The following is a 24007-nucleotide window of genomic DNA, read 5'->3' on the forward strand; positions in this document are numbered from 1 at the left end:
GATCGATTTTGCACTAAAAATATTCTCTCATGTTTAAACAAAGTGGGAGATATAGGGTACTAGAAACCATTAGGCAAAGTAAATCACTTACCTACAGTAGTAAGTATCCATTTAGGTCATACGTCATAGGTTCATGGTTTGACAATGTAGCTTCCATTCCTAACATTCCATTTCCACATAAGCTAACAATTAATAGGTGTTACCTACTCGTACATAATGGGTAAATATTTGAATATCGAAAATTTAAAAATCGATTGCACCTATGGAAATATCGAAAATTGATATAATATATTTATATATATGGTTAAAATGGCTTACATTGAAATGCCAAATGGTGGAGCAGTTATATCGAATGATTAAAAATTTTGAAAATGAAAATATCTATAATTCAACATAGTTTCTTGTTTTTATAATATTTTTATATATTCTAGCCATTTTTAGCACCCTTCCCAGCCACAGCCGCGGCACTCACACTTCGCTCGCTAGACACGTGCGTTGTTGTGGTCGCAATTCTAACCAAACCGGTCCATATATTTTTGGTAATCCATCATTTTACCGAAATATCAATCAGTCAGTAGGTTAGGTAAGGTTAGTATTTGCATCAAGGCCGCGCCGTGCCTTCAACAGTGCGGAATTAGACCTACGCCAGGCGGAGCTCCGTCGACCCTGCCACTAGATAGCTCACGTCACATACGAGTAGGTATAGGATATTCCACTTACTCTATTCTTGGATATTTAGGTCTTTCGATGGCACTTGTGTAGATAGTTAAATTTTCGATATATTGGACGTAAGTAGGTTATCTAACCATTCGACAATACAAACTTACGTTATTTTGATTTTTGATATTCAAATATGTATATAATTACCCCCTTTAACTTCGCTGTTACCCACGCTTCGCCCCATAAGTATAATTGTATGACCACGGTCTTGTACAAAAATTACTTGACTAAGATTTTTTCACTTGGTTAATACTCAAGAAAAATTACAAAACCCTAGAAGGTCACTGAAATGGGATGCAAGGCGAAGAAACGGTACACATACGTATGATACAGGCGGGCTTTGTGGCGAAAGCTCATTAACCCATTCCTGCGCGAGCGCACGCCGCTTACGCACTGGAAAATGTAGCTGGCTTCAGTCAGTTTGTAAGTAAGTCTATGCCGGGTTCGGGTGGCAGCGTGTGGTAAGGTAACATGCCTTTATACTTAATTCTTATAATTGCATGCCCGGTTAGGGTCAATAAGCGGTTTCAAATTAAATCAAAATGTCAGGTTAACGATGTATCCGTGTAAATACAAACATACTGGGTATATTCCAATGTATTTGCATTGGCAAAATAAACAAAACTGATGCGCACATTACATTAATATTAAATTAAATATCCATTTACTCTGTTTGAGGTTAACTCATAACATGACACGGCCACACCGCCCAAAGCCGGTTAAAATCCATTCCAATCGCCTTAAATTCATCCCATCGGTTATTGCACCACAGATCTAAGAACGCTGGTGCTCTAGTGTGCATATTGTAATCAGAAAAACCTAATTACAATGTAGGGTAAATACTCGGGTGCGTATCGTAACGCTAGAGTAGGTAAATAGGTCATTGACCTGTTGTCAGCGTCGGCGGGCATTGACCGCAAGGTCATTCCGCTATCGAACATCATCTCATCAGCTTACATAAGCAGCAATTGCAGTTGGATTATAGCACGGGCCTTATCGGGGCACTATGTTATTCTCACGATCAACGCGTGTTCCGGGTTCAATGCGCTCGCAAGGACGTTCGTTCAATCGGAATGACTGACGTGTTTCACTTCGTTGATTTATGTACAAACCATAATTACAAAACAAACTCTATTGCAAACAGATAAGACTCATTTTACCGCTAGCACAGCAGCGGCATCTAAAACGCTATTAGGTAGGTACCACAAATGTTGCCGCAACGTTTGAATGATATAAATTTTACTACCGTAGTAATTAAGCTATCGGTCATTGGCTTCTGTTACATAATCATTACATCGCAGTGTTTACTCACATTTGTCGAAAGAAAAGTAAACTCATCATAAGTAAATGTTTATTTCTATTACGATAGTTATAAGCATGGCACTAAACACCGCTATGATTCATTAACCTAAGTACCTAACATATTTAATTACCTGTCTAACTTCGTAGTTAGGTAAAGGACAAATTACGTAAATCATTATTACGGTTCAATAGCATCACATCACTCATTCATTTTTGCCACTACATCCTGTTCAAATCGCCTTATGTAATTAAATTAAGTATTTTTTTATTATGAGAGGGAGACAAACGAGCAAGCGGGTCATCAGATGTGAAATGATCAGCACTGCCCATGAGTACAACTACTCAAGGAGAGTAATTGGCCCGTTGCCATGCCAGCCTTTTAAGAAAGTATAAGCCCGACTTATTATAATTATAATGTTCAAGCAAGACCGTAACGTCAAAAACACCTCACGATACTAACGCCATCTAGCGATATTTAGCCTGTCTTTAGCCCTCATTATATAACAACATCATTTGTTACGGGAGTAAATACCCGACAATTCTTCAATTTACCCTTGATCGTGATGCATGGAACTAGCATCGAAATATCGGGAGCTCATTAAAAGTAACCAAGATCTTACATCTCGTTAACTAGACAGCAATTATACCCACTAACAAGTACTCCTCGTAATATGCAGTCAAATCAAAGTAATCAATAGGAGCCGTAATAATTATATAATATATACTTGTGATGTATAGATATCATTTAATAATATTGTAAATCTGTTTAAAAAAATATACCTCGTTGAGTTTCTTGCCGGATTCATCTCAACAGAGGTTTTTCCGAACCGGTGGTAGTTTTTTTTTGACATTCATAAGTGCTTGTTATAGCCTAAATTGAATAAAGATATTTTGACTTTGACTGACTTTATATATTTTTTCTGAAAATTCAGTTTCATATACATACCTATTTTCAAAGCTTTCACAAATGGTCCCGCAGTAGGTCGCTCTCCTACATTGAAGTTGGTTGGTCCATTGAATATCCAAATTCACATGCTTATTGCTTGGTCCTTTCCAGTCCATGCTACGAATTTCAACGTCATGCTATTAAATATTACTTCACCCCTGTTTAAAAATAAAGTTTTTTTTCGGTCAGGCTGTGTATCTATTATTACCTGATAGTAGTAGTTATTAGTTAGTAGTAATAGTTTTTTTTTGTTAGTAGTTAATAGTTATTATGTGGTAGTAGTTCCTACTACGAATAATTATTTGTAGAGTTTCTACGAGTAAGTTATGTCAGATAATGAATTGATTGATTCCAAGGAAGATTGATTGTTTGCTTCCAAAAAACCCTTATAGAAAATCTCATTACAATTCCGATATCCCCGAAACAAATAAATGTATAAAATGTACCAAAATCGCTGTAATACATAAAATTTTTAAATTCATATCGCAAAATGAAAGTCTCGAAATTAAACTGTATAAGATCTCTTTCTCTCTTAGAGGACGTCTTGAAAAGCTGGCCTCAATCCACAGTTTTTTCTGTGTCACGCGTAGAATAGCGCTGAATAGCTGAAAGTGCTATTCTCTCTGCACAGCACCTGTCAGATGTTTCTGCACGCTCGACGTAAGCAGCGACGTTCAAAAATATTTCCAAAGAAAATGGTAAGTTAGTAGGCAAATATGCACTCACTTTAATTAAGTTTATTTATTATTCTGGGGTGCTAGATTCGGGCGCTACGTTACATTACAATACAACGTTACATTATAATATAAGTAGGTACAAATTATTCTTCATTGAACACCACAAATAACTATGTAGATATGCCTTCTAAATGTTGGAATTTAAATAAAAAGTTATAAAAGGCAGAGTAGATGACAGGTAGACTTATTACTTGACGATGATCTCTTCCAAACAGCCACTGAGATTTAGAAGTAAATGTGAACAGGCATATTGCATTGGACTACGAACGAGAGTCCCAAATCATTTATATTTAATTAATCAGATTGAGAGAAGACATTCCCTTTAAGGGGCTACCCGAGGTTTTCATCGATTTTTGACAAGTTTTTAATCGTATCTCCTACTTTTGAACTACAGATAGAATTATAAGTCAAACGGCTATCGGTTCTCCAATTTTTTATCTCCATTTTTGTCTACCAGATTTTGAAAAAAATGAATACTTTATTTTGTATGATTTTTTTAAACATTGTCGGAAAAAACACTTATTTCGTATCTTTATTGACGTGAAAGATCTAATATATACGAAATCTACTTATTTGGGTTTATCTTTGACGTCTCTGAAAACTTGTCGAGGGTTTTCATTTGAAACTAATTAACACAAAAGTTATGGCCAGAAAACCAGTTTTTTGGCCTAAAATTGTTCAACTTTGATGCCAAATATCTCGAAAACAACAAACTTTGAAGTAAATATGGGATACTATATTGCTTAAAAGCCGTTGTTGTTAATATAATAAGCTACAAAAATCATTAGAAAACTAAGGAATTCAGATCGAAGGTCATTGGGGCATGGGATCCCCTTAACGAAAGTAGACTATTGGGTAATTAATAAGAGAAAGCACGGAACGAAGAACTTATGTAATTCTGTTCTGATAAGTATTCATTAAATTAAAGTTGTTGAACATGAAATGCGTATTTTAATTGACATAACATGACAGCTCTTACACATATAAATCAGAACATTTCAGGCACATTTCTCGTGACTTCTATATTTTTCTGGGCATACAATTTTATCCATAATACGTGACAAATTATCTGATCACAGAATAAGCATTTTAAGGACAAGTTAAGTAATTTTGACCGATAAGTACCTACATATTCTTGGATTGAATGCGTCAAACCGTACTTGTTGCCGATCGCGAGCGTTAGCGCGATAGCTCGGGTTCGTCGACCCTGTGCTCACTGTACCACTGGGTCATGAGTAATTTGACAACGCAGCGCGAAAATTATCTAATCGGCACGCGGTCGCGAGTACGCGGGGGCAATGACACCGGACCGTTGTCGACGAAAGTGAAATGTAAAGGCGTACTTCCGCCCCCAGCGATGGCAAGCTAGCACTTAACTAACCCACGATTTTTAACTGGGCAGCCGAAATAACCAAGTCGCTCATCCAACAGAACATCTTACTGGATGGCGCCACTGTTGCGTAAGGTTTTTAAGTGTGGCTTTCAGTCTGTTATTACGTTCGTGAAAACAAAGTTTAGATTAAAATCATATTTAATACATCTTAAAACCGTACCATAAAAATATCGAGCAACCACAGTGTTGCGTAGTCCCGTTTTGTTCGGAAAAAAAGGGACGACAAAAGTTTTCGAAAGACAAACCTGTCTCAAAACACAGACATTCATTGCCCCTTATCGCATTATTGCCATAATTAATTTCAGGTAATGCAAAATATTCATAAAATTATTCTAATCTAGGTAATTATAAATATGGTGCGTGCGAAGTTCCCAATCCGCACTGGGCCCGTGTGGGCACTATGGCCCAAGCCCTCTTGTTCTGAGAGGAGGCCTGTGCCAGCAGTGGGACGTATATAGGCTGGGATGAATGAATTATAAATAAACCCGCACGTAGCTCACCCAAAAACTATGAGATTTGACATTTCGGAGACCTCACGCTACACTAGCGCCTCTAACGGCGAATTCATACGCGATAGTTCTCATTGCTTTATGACGATTACATAAAAAAGTGATCTAACGATATCAAACCGTAAATTTGAAATCTGAAACTTGTTGTCATTATTCTACTAGATGAGCGTAGTCAAGAGGTACTCGCGTCAGTATAGCAATTTTACACACTCTTAAAAGACGCACGTGTCGGCTTAGCAGTTCTTTAAATGTAAGCGTGAGAACCCCTGGACCTATGGAGATATTTGATGTTTAGAAAATATCAAAATTTACTACCTATTTGATACCTAACTTCAAATAATTAGTACCTCGATAGACAATAAAATCAGAATGACTGGACCACTTCATTGCTCGTTTTTTTATTGTCTATCGAGGTACTAATTATTTTAAGTTAGGTATCAAATAGTAGCAAAAAGGTAGTAAATTTTGGTATTTTCTAAACATCAAATATCTTCATTGGTCCAGGGGTTCTGACGCTTACCTTTAAATTGTCAAGCAGATTCTTAGTTTATCATGCTTTTCAGTTGATTACCTAAAAGTAGTACCTAGGTATACTGTTGTTCTGCATGTCAAAGTCTACTAGGTATTTACATAAGCAGGTACTTCAAAGCATTTAAACGATAAGTTTGACAACCAGATGGACAAGTAGTTAGAGAACCGACTACAAAGCTTGAGGTCCCGGGTTCGATTCCCCGCCGGGGCAGATATTTGTATGAATAATACGAATGTTTGTTATCGGGTCTTGGATGTTTAATATGTATTTAAGTATATAGGTATTTATCTATATAAATATGTTTATCCGTTGCCTAGTATCCATAGTACAAGATTTGCTTAGTTAGGGACTTAGGAACCTAGGTCGATTGAGTCAAGCGTCCCATGATATTTATTTAAGTTAGTATATTGTAGATTAATAGTAACTAGGTACTTTCAGGTACTGAAAGTACCAAAATAGGTACTATATAATCTACAATATATATTTTGTGAAATCACACACAAGATGAAGTTGGCCATAATATAATTTTAAGATTTTTTAAAGTTTCGTCACGTCTACTCCATCTGCTTCTCCTTCTAAGCCGATTAACTATAAAGTGTAGTCATTTTTATTATTCGACTGGATGGCAAACGAGCAAGTGAGTCTCCTGATGGTAAGAGATCACCACCGCCCATAGACATCTGCAACACCAGGGGGATTGCAGATGCGTTGCCAAACCTAGAGGCCTAAGATGGGATAACTCAAGTGCCAGTAATTTCACCGGCTGTCTTCACGGCAAGTTTAGCGAGCAAGATGGTTAGCATTACCTTAAAGGTGCATTTATTAATAAAATAGTAAAATAGTAGGGAATAAGAGTTTAATATTATTAGATATTATGCGAGCAACAAATTCGCACTTCACGAAATTCCGACGGGATATGGAATCCTGCAACGGTAGCGAGGGTACAACTATAGCGTTGCAATTTATTAGTTATAGCTCCTAAATCTGTGTTAGTCTTAATTTTTTTTTAAACAAACTGTGATTGGTACCTTAGGAGCTGAGCCACTCAGCACGTATACCTACCTAAGTATTAAGTATAATGATTTTCCTTGTTCCCTCAATGCGATACTCAATAGTTTTGCTAAAGTTTCCACAGTGAGACACGATTCAGTTGGTTCAATAGTACTTGACTACGTAACCACAAGAGAATTAACATCTGCTACTCAACAACTGGGCAGTGGCGATAAATAACAAACCTAGATAAGAACCTATAGGTAATTGTACGAAAATATTAATTTTAGCTACTTTCAAAACCACTGCATAAACCTGCCAGATGCATGCAAAACTAAAAAAAATGATTTTCCGGTTCCTTTTTAATTCTAAACTAAATTATCAATAAATAATAATTTAAAGTAGATTTTCAAAAAACCAACAGCTTGACTTTTGCTCTATGCGGACGCGGGTGCCATTAAGTGTCGTGGGTGTACTGGCAATAAGGTCCGACCGAGATGTCGGTCTCGGTCTCAGTCTCGGCCCAAAACAGCCGAGTTTCTCGGCCGCGACCGAGACTCCGCGGAGGCACTCAATTTTAATATTGGCGCGCGAGTTACCGCGGTGACACGAGCTTTCCTTAGGATTTTAATTAGTCGCCTCGCCCGGGCTCGTGCGACTGGTACTTGCAACTTCGACAACCGCTAACAAGAGTAACAAGCGAAACGCTAATATTTTGAGTATTGGCATTCCTCGCCATATAAAACATTACGCCCTACAGCGAACAAATTGACTTATTTTTTGTGTCTCGATCTCGGTCTCGGCCGAGACTAAAAAAACCGGTCAAGAGCGTGTCGGACACGCTCAAAATAGGATTCCGTAGCCATTGCGAAAAAATTAAGTAATATTTTTCTAATGGTTTCGTATTTTATACGGAATCTTCCATGTTTAGGTTAATTTGATACCTACCTTAGGCTGCTATTTACTTTTAGGGGCTGTTTCAATTGATTAGTGTTAACTGACGGTTAAATTTGATGCCGTCTCCGTCTATTCGAACAAAACAAATAGAGACGGCATCACATTTAACCGTCAGTTAACACTAATCAATGGATGGTGAAACAGCCCCTTAAACTACTAATAATTTTCAAGCAAATTTAACCGTTATAGTTTTCCTCGTAAGTTTGATATACTTACTATCATCCTGAATCATCCTGAATTTTTCCACCTACCTGTTTAGATTTTAGAGGGGGGGGGACGCTCGATTTTGATGAAAATTTGCAAATTCGCAAACAGATCACTGAATAGAAAAAATATCTGAGCAACCCCCCAATGGTTTTAAAAGACCTATCCAACGATACCCCATATAGGATTAGTCAAGAAAAAAAAATCCCCACTTTACGTCCCCTAAAAAAATTTTTTTAGTTTTTTTTATTCTATCACTTTGTTGGCGTGACTGATATGTACATTCATGCTAAATTACAGCTGTCTAGTACTAACAGTCTCTGAGCTTAGCCGGGGACAGACAGACAGACGGACAGACATGGCGAAACTATAAGGGTTCCTATTAGTTGACTACGGAACCCTAAAAAGACATGAGAATGGCTATCGCGTACGAATTCGCCACTAGAGGCGCTAGTGTAGCGTGAGGTCTCCGAAATGTCAAATCTCATAGTTTTTGGGTGAGCTTCGCGGGTTTATTTATAATTAGAATAATTTTGTGAATATTTTGCAATATCTGAAATTAATTATGGCAAATATGCGTTCCGGGGCAATGAATGTCTGTGTTTTGAGACATTTTTGTCTTTCGGAAACCTTTGTCCTCCCTTTTTTCCGAACAAAACGGGGACTATGCAACACTGTGGCAGGCTCGATATTTTTATGGTACGGTTTTAAGGTGTATTAAATATGATTTTAATCTAAACTTTGTTTTCACGCCCGTAATAACAGACTTTGAAAGCCATACTTAAAAACCTCACGCAACAGTGCGCCATCTAGTGAGACAAAAAACGATAGCCCTCATTGTTCCCGCGGGAATTATGGATTTACGTATTTACGTATAGTTTTCCTCCCCAAGGAAGTTATAACTTTAGTTTTAAAAAGTTAGTAGGTACGTCATTTCAGACTTTATTTACATCTTTAAAACTTAGATATAACCTAATTAATAATTAATATAACTAATTTTTGCAGGTGGTAGGACCTTGTGCAAGGTCCGCCCGGGTTGCTACCACCATCTTGCTCGCTAATCCTGCCGTGAAGCAGCAGTGCTTGCACTGTTGTGTTTCAGTGTGGAGAGTAAGACAGCCGGTGAAATTACTGGCACTTGAGGTATCCCATCTTAGGCCTCTAGGTTGGCATGGCAACGCATCTGAAATACCCCTGGTGTTGCAGATGTTTATGGGCGGTGGTGATCTCTTACCATCAGGAGACCCACTTGCTCGTTTTCCATCCAGTCGAATAAAAAAAAAAAAATTTACACCATAAAAATTTGCCACGCTTCATGAAATTTCGTTATTTTTATATTTTAAATTTATGTTAAATTGTTTTGCAATAATTTTAATAAATATTTTTTTAGCTTGTTGGAATAATCTGGCCGTAAGACCATTCGAATCCTTTTTTTACCACGAAATTCGAAAATCGAAGTTCATTATCGTTTTCCTGACGCTAATAATTATTATTTAATACGAGAGTGAGAGGAACGGTACGATACGAACTTCGATTTTCGAATTTTGTAGTAGCCCGCTGTATTGGCGGGTACGCGGGTAGCCATATTTTATTCAGTTGTTTTCTTAGTGTCTTGCTAATAATTTGCTTTTTTGCATTTTTTCCTCGCAATGTGATGAAAATCATTGTGTGTAAGTATCACGGGCCGTAAGGGGATTACAAACTCAGGTCATTAAAAGCCCTCCGCCTCCGGCGTCGCGCTTCTAATAGACTCTCGTTAGTAATCCTAATAATATTTCACAAAACTGCTTTTTTGTTTCGTTTTGTTTCTTTAATTTAATTTTTCTTTTTAGCCCGCGTTAGGGTGTATACTTGGCAAGTAAGTGCATAATAATAATAGTTGTAAAATTAATTATATCTACGTACCTAATACATTTATTTTTATGTTTTTAAAGTCACACAATAAATTAGTTTTATAGTTTACAAATTATCTATTTATTTATGTAGTCTTATGTAGTTAATGGTGTGTAGTACGTCTTTATAACGGTCCGAGGGTTGCCGACGGTGGTGGCTGAAAATCAGCGCTGGGGTGTTTTTAACGCTTCAGCATTATGCTGAGCCAGTGTCCGATTCACAACCACAATGACACATACCTTTGTGTTGTTTTTTTGTACCTAATAATATTGTTGTCTTGTGTTCTGAATAAATGTATTTTCTTTCTTTCTTTCTTTCTTTCTAATCCCCTTCTTACGCGCCTTAATGCACAATGTACTATTCTGATTTTACCAAATCAAATGTATTTTAGATTTTTCCATGCACACTATCATGCATTTTAACTTTTAAGGATTGCTACAGAAATTAATAAAGGAAAGCGTTTAAAAATCTTATAATAGCAAAGTAAGTCAATGATATAGACATTCGTCAATAAAAGAACAATTGCATAACAATAATAATGATGATGTGAAATAAATAAATATGAAAGATCAAAGGTCTGTGCTCTTAATACGACCGGATCCGCATTCCGCATAGGCAAGCACCACGCGTAGGTACATGGGCGGCCATCGCACTTTAACATTTTACGAATTCAATGTGGCAAAAACAGTGTTAGATTATTATAATGAGTGGCCGGACATAATTCAAGTTCACTGGTTCATCAAACCCTTACCTTTAAAATGCCGCCGGTCAATAACTTAAACGGCCAACTCCTGTTTGTTCAAATATACTATTTATTTATTTATTCAGAAACAATACAAGGATTGTGTTTGAAACATACTTACAATAAATTTAATATAACTACAAGGGACAAGTTCGCCTTTGTACATATATTTCATTGTTTGTCATCTGTGTTTGTTTACTTATTTTGTACAATAAAGAGTTTACATACATACATACTATGTATAACTTGATAATAAAAATATGAATTACTAAAAGATGAAGGTCGAAACAATCACACATAACTGACGACCGAACTAGACATTTCCATAATAGATTTCTACGAGTAGGTATTATATATCAAATTATTATATAACAAAAAACCGGCCAAGAGCGTGTCGGGCATGCCCGAAAGAGGGTTCCGTAGCCATTACGAAAAAAATAAGTAATATTTTTCTAAGGATTTCGTATTTTACTCTTAAACTACTAATAATTATAACGTTTCAAACTTTCGTGATTCTCACTCATGTCAGTAGAGTCTACTCGTGACCAGGGCAACTGTAACGTTGCCGAAACGTCGAGGTAAATATTACTCGTGTAAAAATAGCGTGATAAGTCCCGTTATGGTATTTCAATTCTACTATTTTGTCGGCATAGTTTACATATACATCTGTACAAAATTAAAGCTTTCTAGCATTGATAGTTCCTGAGCAAAGCTGCGGACGGACGGACAGACAGACAGACATGGCGAAACTATAAGGGTTCCGTTTTTGCCATTTTGGCTCCGGAACCCTAAAAACAGCATAAGATGTAGGTAACTACCTAATCCCTTAATAATTGAGTAGTTCTACGAGCGTTTCAAACGCTACCAGTTTCCTGTCGCTTATACTGACGAAATGAGTCAGGTAGAATGGAAGGATTTCATAACACGATATGATATCCATATTTACAATTCATTAAAATTTCTTGCTTATGGTCTCTCATTTCTTGAATATATGCAAGAGGAAACGGAGAGCGGTTAAAACAACACAATAGTTGTAGAACTACCCAATTATAGTAATTTGCGCATTATATTTTACAAACACAAGCAAAATGTACAATTGATGGTTTTGTTCTATTCAGGTATGAAAATTTGTAGTGCACAGATGTCCCAAATCTTGATCATTTCTCGTTCTTTTCATATGTCAATAGTAGCTCAGTAAGGTCTGTATACCTACATGTAATTTTCCATTGGAACGATCGATCCAGTGCGAGTGTCCAGTACCACTACCATGAGTTCGTAACTCAAAATAGATAATTTTTCCAAGTGAACTTTATGCACATTTTGTCAAGGTTCAATTTTGTTGACATATTGATTTTAGATACGATATTTTTTCAAAGTAGTGTCGAGTTTACAGTGACCGTACTCGATAGCGCCGGCGTAAATATTTGTATGGAGAATTGTATGCAAATAATTTACGCCGTCGCTATCGAGTACGGTCACTGTAATACTATGCTGTAATGTAAACTCATGGTAGTGTACTGTGCTCTCTAGTTTAATCCGGCTGCTTTTATTACCGACACCACGTATTTTTTCAGCAGCATGGTGGTGCATTTTTTTTATGGATATCCTTAAGCACTTAAGCTGTCTAAGGACACAAGCAGTGTATGAATCGTAGGCTTAGTATTAGAAATTGCGTTGCAGAAACGTTGTTACACTACATTTGTATATTTACGGAAAATCGATCGCGTAACCGAGGATATTTTTTGTAATGCGATTGATAGAACATTTTCATTTCTTATCTATCATTTTGAGTAATGAAAACATTTTAGCCTGATTTGATTTGGATTTGACTCGCGATTCAACTGGATGAAGAAATGGCAAAATGAGCGCAGACGCTGTTTCTCCATCACAAAATTATGCTTTTAAGAATGTTCACAATTCGAACATCGGTTTAGGATTTTAGAAACTACTGTGTGTAAAGATATTTTTGAGCGTAAAAGTTAATATATCGCTACAAAATGCGTGTAATTAACTTTGTACAGTCGCCATCATATATTTCAGAGCAGCCAAGGTGATCAAATATATCGATACATGATCTCTAATACCTTAATAAATAGAGTGCATGTGCTGTTATTTTTGACCACCTTGGCCGCTCTGAAATATCTGGTACCTACTTAGATACTTATTTACATTATGTAATGTGCCTTGGTAGATATTGGGCGATAGTAACGTGTGCTGTTATTGAACTTAAGTAAACCCATAGATTGCAAGGCCGCACATTAAAGCTCGTTTAAATAGCTGGCCTTAAGTAAGAATTGTGCAACTGGGCCCACCTCTAGAGGAAGTTACATATACATGTCGCTAGCCGAGGGACTTCCCCAAATTTTGTAAGTAGGTACCTACGGACAAAAATTTCGTAAACGATTACAAATACTTAAGTCGTGTAGAGAAAAGACTAGACATTTATCATGATCGAGCTCAATGCCATAGTGGACTGTGGAGTGGGACTGACATAATGGATTTTCAAATATCAATCACATATTTCAAATAAAATCTAATTTATTAAATTCAAATACGGATATTCCTCGCAGACATTGACTAGTGTGTCTTTAAAGCATTTACTGACCATTTAGTCGGTTCTGTTTTTGTTCCTCCGTGAGTAAACGCGGCACCCATCTCGCGATACTTTTTTCATACCCAATTTTCTTCCAATATGTTTTGCATTCGCTCGATTGAAATTCGTTAAACCAATATCCTGATGGTTGTGATTAGAAGGTCCAGAGTCACGGTAAACCGCATGCATTCTTACTTTTATTACATCACACGTTTTCCTTCCAAAAACAGGAACGAATTACATACCGATACTGTCTGTGTTCTCCATTTTAACAATTTGAAGTTCTCGCTTTCACTGAATCGCTGTCAAATGAGAAAAAAACAAAAGAAAGCTGTTTTTTATTATATCCACCTCTGGAAAATGGCTTCAAACGGTGGTATACATATTTTCGGTCAGTGATATGAATTTTTTTAATATCATAATTTTCAAATGCATACCGGGTGTGGCCTGTAATACGAGCAATAAATTAAAACAGATCGGCCTCGTCAAACTAAACAACATTATATCAGCGACATTTAAAAATAACAGACTCTTTGAATTTTCCCTTTTTCATACAAATTAAATACTGCTATCCAATGTACGCCATCCTAGCACGCAACTGACGTCGCCTCTCACGCTACAAACATCAAGCATTTTGCTTTAAATTGCTTCTTCGAATAAAGTTAAATAAAAGTGTAATAAATATTAAAAAACTAATTATTTTAAAAAGGCGCTGAACTAATGTTGTTCAGTTTGACGAGTACGTTCTATGTTTTAATTATTTGCTCGTATTACAGGCCACACCCGGTATATACACGTAACTATTTATTAATGTTTGTTTACTTACTTTTTCCACCATTTTTTTTTTATCGATTCACTCCCTAAATATTTTAATAACACTAACGCTCAGCGCACTCGTCACTTGTAACAAGTTTTGTTTAATATCTGTGTATTTGATCGCTTTTTTTAAATTTCTCCCATTTTTGAGTATCTTAATTTTTTTTTTATTTGACTGGATGGAAAACGAGCAAGTGGGTTCTCCTGATGATAAGAGATCACCACCGCCCATAGACACCTACAACACCAGGGGGATTGCAGATGCGTTGCCAACCTAGAGGCCTAGAGGGAGGGAAGATGGAATACCTCAAGTGCCAGTAATTTCACCGGCTGTCTTACATAATTACCCTATGACATACGTTTTATTTATATTTTCGATAAAATTTAAACATGAAAAATCTAGAAACCTAAGAGCCAGATCTGGCTTTGTATACGGTAGAGGGTTGATAAATTTAGAAAACGGTACCTACTTATCAAACAGCCCTCGTAGTTACGGGCTTTAAAAAAATAAAAACCGTGAAACTTTACACTATTTTACTGTGGGGGTGGCGCACTCCCGCAGGCGCAAATTAGCAGCTGCCTACCCTGGAATTGACCCACTCCACGCCTATGGCCACTGGTAATATACCTACCCAGTTAACCACGTCACGTAAGTTCACATGCAATTGCAGGCGGCGCAGTTTCTCGTGCGAATGCAAAACAAATATTTATCCCCGATCACTATCAACAGTGTGTTCGCACCAAGATCAAAGACCCGTGCCGTGTTAATTATGTTTGAGTGGCCTGCTGGATTTATGGCAATGTTTGGGTTACGTAAAGGGTGAGCGGCCGGCCTCGCGGTCACTTCGGTTCAAATCGCCAATCGAGTTTAACTATCGAGTATTAGATCGACAAGGAAAATGATAGTGTTTAGATATGCCAAGTGCCTACTTGAAGAATAATAGCTAGCATTAATTCTGACTGCCGAGTAATGAAGCGAAGTGCTTTGTTAAATAGCTTCTCAACAAGGTGATAAATACTTCATTTAAAATAGGTAATTTAACGGATGTTATAACGAAATTATGTCCGGCTGAATCTGAATGCAATTTTATGGAATAACAGTAATTATTTTGCCTGGATAAACGCTGAAAGAGCAAGACAGTAAATAGTATAACTCTTTTTCATAAAAAGCACCTATGTCAATTGATTGGTGGTACCAAACAGCCTATTTGAAAATCGTTACGACCGTTTTTGGGATCACAAATAGTAATATTTTGTATAAAAATATTGTTTATTAAAAGTTGTACATTAGCTCTCGTGGGCAAAGGTTTTAAGTAAAGCTTTGCAATAGTAGATAATTAAATAATGGGTAAATTAAATGTCACAGGACTGAAGGACTGTCGTCACTCAAAGAAATCAATGTGCGATTAAAGGTGACAAGGTTCCATTTTAAAACAAATATTGAAACACGCATTAAAAGATTCTATCGATAAAATCGATTTACAGAACATTTATTTGTTTTAGAATATAAAAATAAGCATTATACGAGTAATTAAGTTAAAAATGTATAACAATATTACGTAAACTTTCGCGTCTACGTTTAGATTATGTAAGTACTAAACTGAAGATACACGCTTATGGGTTTTTCCTTAGTGTAACTATGCAATATGCATGACTATTATAAAAACACGTAATAAAATGCTTTCATTTTATGATTTTGGACCGCATAAGTGATAGCTCAAATATTTAAGGAAATTAGAACTTCCGTTTTTATTGGCACTCTTATATTCTTATCACATCACAACACTTACGTAGTAGTTAAAGTCAATAAAAAAATCGCATTCATATAGTACCTATCTATTTATAACCCTTTCAGGCCACCATATTCCTCTTGCACCATCACGTAACTGTTCTTGTACGTAATTATTTTCAAACTTTACGTAGAGATACGCACCTAAAGTATTCCAATTGAAGACCAGATCGCGAGTACCGCAGTTTATATTATACAGAGCTTTGTATTTTAATACAAAGTATTTTTAAAAGGTCATTAGATATTCCTTTCTGTGAACCACAGTATTCAACGCTTAATCGGGCCTAATGCATTACACTATTAAGCACTGGTCAAATGTAATTAATCATAGGTATTATCGTTTATCCAACAGAATATTGGCACAATTTCTTTTTAACAATTATACGAGAAAGTAATTTGAAGATATCGAACCGTAAATTGAAAGTCTATAGTAGAGTATATTCAAAGTATATCTTGTGCTTTTGTAAATAAGCCATTTTTCTATTGGGTGAGCGATATTACAATTCAGTCTTATAATTAACAAGAGATTCGTCGTTCTGAAGTGAAATTTGAAATCCAAAACCTATACATTCGTGAAATTTGTAGTTTCCATTTGAGACCTAAATACCTTCCAAACACTTAGGCTCTCTTGAAACTAGATTCATAAAATAAACCTAATGTTTATTGAGAAATAATACTTATTTTTAATTAATGCCCTACCTGTTTCTTAATAAGATATATTAAATTATATTGTAACGGATAACTCATGTCTTAAATAGAGTTTAGCTCGACATGTTTCGAGCTAATTCGTAGCCCTTCTTCGCCATTCGTCATTCTCGAAACATGTAGAGCTAAACACGAGTAAGACGTGAGTTATCCATTACAATAATTTAATATGAGTGAGTCCACGGTAGTTTCATGTTCAAATAAGATTATCTCAAATTAACTATAAAACGGCATATTATTGAGTTCTTTAGTAGCCAATCTAGCTGCCCTATTCAAAGTGACATTACAGTGGGTATGCAATGCTTCCAGACATTCGCTCTCCGTTTTACTCCACTTGGATTCCATAGCTACCGAAAAAGCGGTGCAAGAAAACGTGCACAATAAACTTATGAGTATACAGACTCTCATTTTGAGAGCGTCGCTGGGTTGCTCAAGGAGGCACATGAAGTTGAAACTCTTGTCGTCGAATAAGATCTTCTCGACCACTTCTGCATTTTCCGGTAAGTCTTGGAGGATCGTAATGAGTAACCCCACTATGTTGAGCACAACGCGAGGTGTTTTGGAATCTGTGGACAAGCAAAATAATAATAATAATAATAGTGTAAAAATAGGGCGAGTGGTAAGAAAAAAAAATACTGTCTATGAAAAGCCGTAGCCGTGGCAGTGCAGATACAACACAATCTTTAATATTTGATGTAAATATTTTTTATAGGTCTACATAAAAATCTCCCGTCTTTCCCAATTTGAACATTAACAGATGTTACCGCACGATCGTAACAATCTGACAACAGAACCCAAAGAGCACAATTTTGTAGTCTATAGGTGTCATCTGTCAGTTTGACACAATAAAGGCGATTTCTGGCTGACAGAAAAATTATGTTTTTAAGGGCGTATCCTTTTAATACCCGTTCCTGGTAATAATCTGTTTCATAATTAATAATTCACGAACTTGACAGAGTGTGTTGGCTCAGGCCTTTAGACTGATAGGTATTTTCTTTCTGTGAGAAGTGACAGTACCTAAGCAACAGACATTATTTTCTCTTTCTACCATAGTGAAGACGTCTAGTATTGGAAACAGTCCTTACATAATTTCAGCAGGTCAGTGAAGACAGGATAGGCGTTGTGTGCTGAGAAGGCGGTGGCGAGTTGCCGCACTCCGCGGCACGAGCGCACGCACAGCCAAGCGCACACTTCGAGCATGCGCCCCACGCCTAGCAGTCTGCGAGAAACGAGATAGATGGCGTTGTTATCAATTGTTAAAACACTATTAAAGATTATTGAATGTTTTTTTTTTATTATTTACTTACCGGTCTTCCGCATCCTCGTCATCCTTGCTGGCCCTCATTAAAGTAGTAATGGCAGCTATAAAATTATAAACCACCTTCGCTTCAAGATACACCTAAAAAGAAAAATATATTTGTGGAGTAATTGGCATTAACGGTTCATTTCTTGTTACTTTGAAATCAATGGCTATTAATTAGTTACGGCATAGTTCCGTATTATCATACAAAATCTATGGGAGAATTGTGTTTTAACAGCTCAAAAAGGTGGTGTCAAATTGTGGTGTTCAATAAAGAGTTATTGTATTGCATTGTTCACACGAACTTAGTCGACACGGGTAAACGGTAGTGTTTCATGGAAAGCCTTACATCCTGTATATTGAGCAGCGTGTGCCTCGGCAGCGCTTGCGAGACCGCTGGCACGGCCAGCAGGGCTGCGACGGCGCCGCACACGCGGCCGCCGCGCGCGCCGCGCCCCGCACTCCCCACCACCCCTACCACCATACTCACCTGCAACACAAAAGTACCACCCCTTAGACCGGCCACCCTATTTTTTTGACAGGCGAAATAACGCTAGATGGCGTTAGTATCGTGAGCTGAGTTTGACGTTAAGCTAGGTTTAGACGAAGCCAGTGTTAGCTGCCAGTTTCACTGGAAGGCAGCGCTGGCTTGTTGTTGGTCTCGTAACAGTTTTTCAAGACAAACCAACGTTGGCTTCAAGCATTAATATACAGCGCCGGCCTATTTTTCAAGCCAGTGACATTTCTGGGAACTGACGTCAGCGTTACTGACTTCGTCTAAACCTTTCATTGCGATTGGCTCATTTACTTAATTATCCAACCACAAACGTGACACAAATGTCAAAGTTGCCACACGGACCTCTCGATACTAGAGCCAACTAGCCCGTCACAGCAACTTTCATTAATTTTTCTTAGTCACTGTCACCTTATTTTTAACGTAAAAAGCGTGAAAGTATCAGTACTATATATTGTTGTATTGTATGTTTGATTCTTTTAGTTGGTCTGCAATATTTTAAGTAGGCGCATAAGAGGATATGAAAAAATACAAACCATATTTAACTGTGTCAGTGATTCAACATCACCATCCATTACTTCACTTATATTAGAATTTAGAAATGCTTCCCATTCTTCCAACTCAATAGCAGATGGTTCTTTCACTGAAAGCAAAGAAAACCATTTAAATTTCACGCGAAAAACACGAAATAAATAGAAAATATATCAGAAGACTGACACGTACTCTCATGTATTTCTTCAGTCTTTACAATGTCATCATTATTTGCTATATCTTTATCGGAAACCTCTTCAATCGATTCTATCTTTTCGATGTCTTCATCCTTTTCCTCTTTAGAGCATTTCTCTTGCCCCGCATCAACTATATTCGGTATATCAATAGCTGGTTCACTAGTGCGCCTTTGGGTGTCAGATTTATTCTTATCCCAACTCCTACTAAAGTGAAATGATCTCTTAATGCTCCTTGTCAACCTGTTGCCTCCACTTCCGAATCTCAGCTTATCTCTCGAAAATTGCAGAAGTTTTTGCTTATAAGATGGCGGTACACTTTTACTCAGTCCCGAACTAATATCACTGCTACATTTGGTTGAGCTTTTCGGATTTTCTAAACTATGTGATGCAGTGTCAACGTTTTTTGATTTCTGTTTCACATCAGTGATTTCATTTTTATTCAAACTCGGAGTTGATTTTTTCTCTGTGTTTACAGTCTTTTCAACGTTTTGTTTTTCTTCCACAATTTTGTCCATCTTTTTGACAGTTTGGTCAATTTGTTTCCTGTTTGTAGCCATTAGTTGTGCCATATTGTTTTCGAGGTTGCAGACAACTAGGTTGGAATTGTTCATGACATTGTACTCGTGTCGTAGGAACTTAGCATTAGCAACAGTGATGGGTTGGGACTGATCTTCGTCGTCAGTCTTGAGGCTGTCTCGAACGCTGAAGGCGCTGGTGGCTCGGACACTGTCGTCATCAGACATGGGGATACATTCCATGGCATTCACAACACCTCGAATATGACGTAGATCATGCTCTCTTCTGTTAGTTTTTATCGGTTCGTTGTCTAGCTTCATAGCCCTGTGGAGTGTGAAACCGTGAAAAAACTTCTCATAATTCTCGGTGATAATTTTATATAATATATAATAAAAAATTATCACCGAAATGTTTGTAAGCGCATAACTTCTGAACAACGGCACCAAATTCGATAATTCTCTTTTTTTTGTGTTCCTCAGGACAAAGTTTGTGTGAAACAAAATAAAAAAAGAAACGGGGGCGAAGTCGCGGGCTAGTGTAGTATAAAATAATAGGTCTGGCAGATGGAATACTTTTTTTGGTCGAAACTAAATCTACTAGAACGTATGAGCGAAAAAAAGCGCAAAGAAAACCCAACCCTGTACAAGTACAACCTTGCTCCTATTTTAAGAGTTTCGTTTCTACATTCATGCTCAAGACTGATAGATTGAACACCTTAGAATCACACAATTTGGAAATGATACTGCTAAAGTTATTAGAACTAATATATTATAATTTATAAATGTGAAAATTTGTGAGTGTATAATATAATTGTTTAATTTGGTTGAAATTTGGTAAGCAAATAGCTGAATAAAGTCAACTTTTTATTCGAAATTCATTCAGGATCAGGATGTCCACAGATAAAATCCCGATAAGTCAAAAGGCATGAAATTTTGGTAAGGTAATACATGCAAAGTTAATGAAGACCGTAACATAATTTTTGGGGATACCCATGGCAATTTACTAAAACCCCAAGATTTAAAATTAAACTGCCAGACCGCATTCGGTCTGCCCTACCCTTTGCTTTGATCAATGGATCACGCAAGAAAAGCTGCAGGGCATTTATTGACAATCTTTCTTAAAAATATTTTCAAAATACCTTGCATTGCTGCTTATTTTATCCCTCTGTAGCTGCTTTGCTTCCTGCTGACTATGAGTGAGAGGCTGAGTAAATGGAGATTCGCTTTGCACATCTTCCGGAAGAATGTGAATATGGCCAGCCACAAACGGATGTTCCAGGATATCTGGCCAGGTCATTCTCTTAATTGGATCTTTGTGGAGTAAACCCTGCAACATTACAATAAGAACATTGGGCACAACAGACTGTGCAATGAAATAACCTTATTAAATATCTGAATCTGTGCAAATAGGTAATTTTAATTATGTACCTGCAGGAAAGAGCGGGCCTCTATGCTTATAAAACTGGGCCACTGCACTGGCTTATGGCGGATCATTCGGACCAATTGTAGAATGGACATAGTGCAGAATGGAGGTTGCCCCGCCATCAACTCATACACGATACAGCCAAGAGACCACAAATCTGCCTAAAATAACACAGACTCAATTAATATTGAGAAATTTCACTGGTGCATGCACATTTACTTTACAGTAAAGGTAGGCGTCCACTTATCCGCATCGTACGCTTCGGACGTATCGGATTTGTTGCTTTGTATAGAAATGTGCGATCCGTACAGTGCGGATCAGTGGACACACTTGTATGACTCTTTACACAAAGAATACTACGATCCGTTGCGTGCGATGCGTCCGATGCGTACGATACCGACAAGTGGACGTTTACCTTAAAGGTAAGCGTCCACTGATCCGCATCATACGCTTCGGACGTATCGCATCAAACGGATTGTAGTATTCTTTGTGTAAAGAGTCATACAAGTGTGTCCACTGATCCGCACTGTACGGATCGCACATTTCTATACAATGCAACAAATTCGATACGTCCGAAGCGTGCGATACGGATCAGTGGACGCTTACCTTAACACATACTTCAGGCTTGTCATTGGCAGTAATGGTTGCTAACCTAAAGCGACCAGTTGCCATTAAGCAAAAAGTTGAAGTTGATACTTCAGGCTTGATGAACCTTCTAAATTTATGTTAACTTGTTGAATATTTATTTAACCTACCTCAAAGTGATCTGATTTTCACTGATTACATCAATTTTTAATGGAAAAAAACAACATTAAGAAATTGGTTGAAATATATTTTACTGTACCTGATGATCATAAGGCTTTTCGTCAATTAATTCTGGAGCCATGTACAATGGTGTCCCTTTTATGGAGGTCAGAATATGAGTGGAATTGGTCATTATCCTTGCCAGGCCAAAGTCACACAATTTAGCAGAACCATTATTATCTAGCAGCACATTCTGAGGCTTCAAATCCCTGGAAATTAAAACATATGATTACATGTTAAACCAAATTACATTTGCAGTTTAAGAACCAGCCACTAATATATCAATAAATTTTCAGACTATTTTGTTAGTTTCAGTTTTATAGTTCAAGAACTTGGGTAATGTTAGGTATGGAACTTTTGATGAGAGACAGACTCACATTTGCCCAATTAAATCTCATTATGTACATACCTACTTCAAAACATGCCACAAAAGGTGTACTAAACTAATAAAGATAGAGAAGAATAGTGCTAGCCCATAATAATGTATATGCTGCTTTCATTTTGATAGTGAAACAATCCAAAATAAAAGAGAATACCTATTTTGAACTTGGATTGAATAGTGACATATTTTAAAATGTAATACCCTAGAATTTTGAGTAGTATCACCATCAAATGGAAGCAGAAGTATTATGGGGATCAAAGTGTTTAACACAAAAATATGGGCTGTATATGTACTGTTGCTGTTTTAACATAAGTACTTAGCAAATTCTTGGATACTGGCAGAACAAATAAAATGTAATAATATATTTTAAAAAAATAACAAACCTGTGTAAAACTCTGTGAGAGTGTAAATAATAAAGAGCAGAAACCAAATCCCAAGTTATCTTCTTCACTTGTTCCTCATTTAAGCAGCCTTCCTTAGCCAGTATGCTATGGAGTTCTTTTTCAGCATACTCAGTAACTACTACCAATTCTGATTCCGTATCAAAACTATCAATCATTCTTATAATGTTCGGATGATTAAGCTGCCTTTGTATGTCGCATTCTTGCCTTAGATTCTTCAAGTCTTTCGACGAACGACCTTTCTGAAATACATGTGTTATAAACGCTAACTGCGTAATAGTCTTACATATGTAATCTACATAGAGCTAATAGATGTAACAGACCTTTCGTATAACTTTTAAAGCAACAACTACGTCCGTTTCTTTGTGTTTTGCCTTAAAAACTCGACCGAACGAGCCTTCTCCCACAAACGATATAACATCATAGTTATCCATGGTCAAAGAAAGTGTGAAAAATTAAAAGCCTCAAAATCTTAACATATTAAATAATGAATGTTATTTCCAAATTTTTTATCTCAAATGTTTATAGAAAAACCGAAAAGTAAATAAACTACATTCCAAAAATATTATGGTTACTCCGACCGACCGTCAAGTTATAAACAAACTGACACTGACATTTACATTGACAAGAATGACTTTTTTTTTCCTGTGACCAGGCTAAGGTCCGAAACTATATGGCTTCATCATCAGTTTACAGTCATACATAAATAATATTAATTTTATATTTAAGGTATATTTTATTTTCACGTCATCTCATTGGGTATTTTTTTTTCATTATTTGTTACGACTCATGATACACCATGTAATATGCTTTGTGGATTTGTGGAAGAATTATGATGTTCATACGTATGTATATTTGCTATGAAGAAAAATTTAGGCACTTTCTGACTCGCATTGTGGACTAACTGACATGCAGTGAGAGTTAAGTTTGCTTCACCATGGTTTTTTTCTCTCTTTGAATCATAATTCTCCTAAGTCGCTAAACTCTTGACAGAGTGGTCTTGGTCATGTTGACGACCAGTAGAGAATCTTCACGATAACTTTCTTGGGAAGACATTATGGTGTTTTCCCTTTTTCCCTTTGCCTGGTAATAGTGAGCCGAGCACTGCTGCC

At 36.8% G+C, this 24007-nt stretch overlaps 1 protein-coding gene across 2 annotated transcripts; it reads right to left on the minus strand.

The window, feature by feature from the left end:
- Positions 1–15595: 15595 nt before the first annotated feature.
- Positions 15596–23481, minus strand: fu (STKc_STK36 domain-containing protein fused). 2 transcript variants are annotated; one of them, XM_074088081.1, is made up of 11 exons: positions 23219–23481; positions 22878–23137; positions 22153–22321; positions 21314–21469; positions 21025–21212; positions 19366–20210; positions 19179–19285; positions 18478–18618; positions 18136–18227; positions 17914–18047; positions 15596–17394 (listed from the first exon to the last, which is right to left on the minus strand). In XM_074088081.1, exons 1-11 carry the CDS (start codon positions 23327–23329, stop codon positions 17045–17047), a joined length of 2553 nt encoding a protein of 850 aa, XP_073944182.1. In that variant the 5' UTR covers positions 23330–23481; the 3' UTR covers positions 15596–17044. The 2 variants fall into 2 exon arrangements, with proteins under 2 accessions (XP_073944182.1, XP_073944183.1); XM_074088082.1 differs by lacking the exon at positions 18478–18618.
- Between the last annotated feature and the right edge of the window lie 526 nt (positions 23482–24007).

The sequence above is a fragment of the Choristoneura fumiferana genome, chromosome 5, assembly GCF_025370935.1.
Source record: "Choristoneura fumiferana chromosome 5, NRCan_CFum_1, whole genome shotgun sequence".
Lineage (NCBI taxonomy): Eukaryota > Metazoa > Arthropoda > Insecta > Lepidoptera > Tortricidae > Choristoneura > Choristoneura fumiferana.

Coding starts and splice junctions, on each gene's coding strand:
- fu (XM_074088081.1), bottom strand. CDS start 23,329: ATGGATAACTATGATGTTATATCGTTTGTGGGAGAAGGCTCGTTCGGT. Junction 20,211..21,024: donor AAAATAAGCAGCAATGCAAG/GTATTTTGAAAA, acceptor CACACTCCACAG/GGCTATGAAGCTAGACAACG. Junction 18,619..19,178: donor CACTGACACAGTTAAATATG/GTTTGTATTTTT, acceptor TTTGTGTTGCAG/GTGAGTATGGTGGTAGGGGT.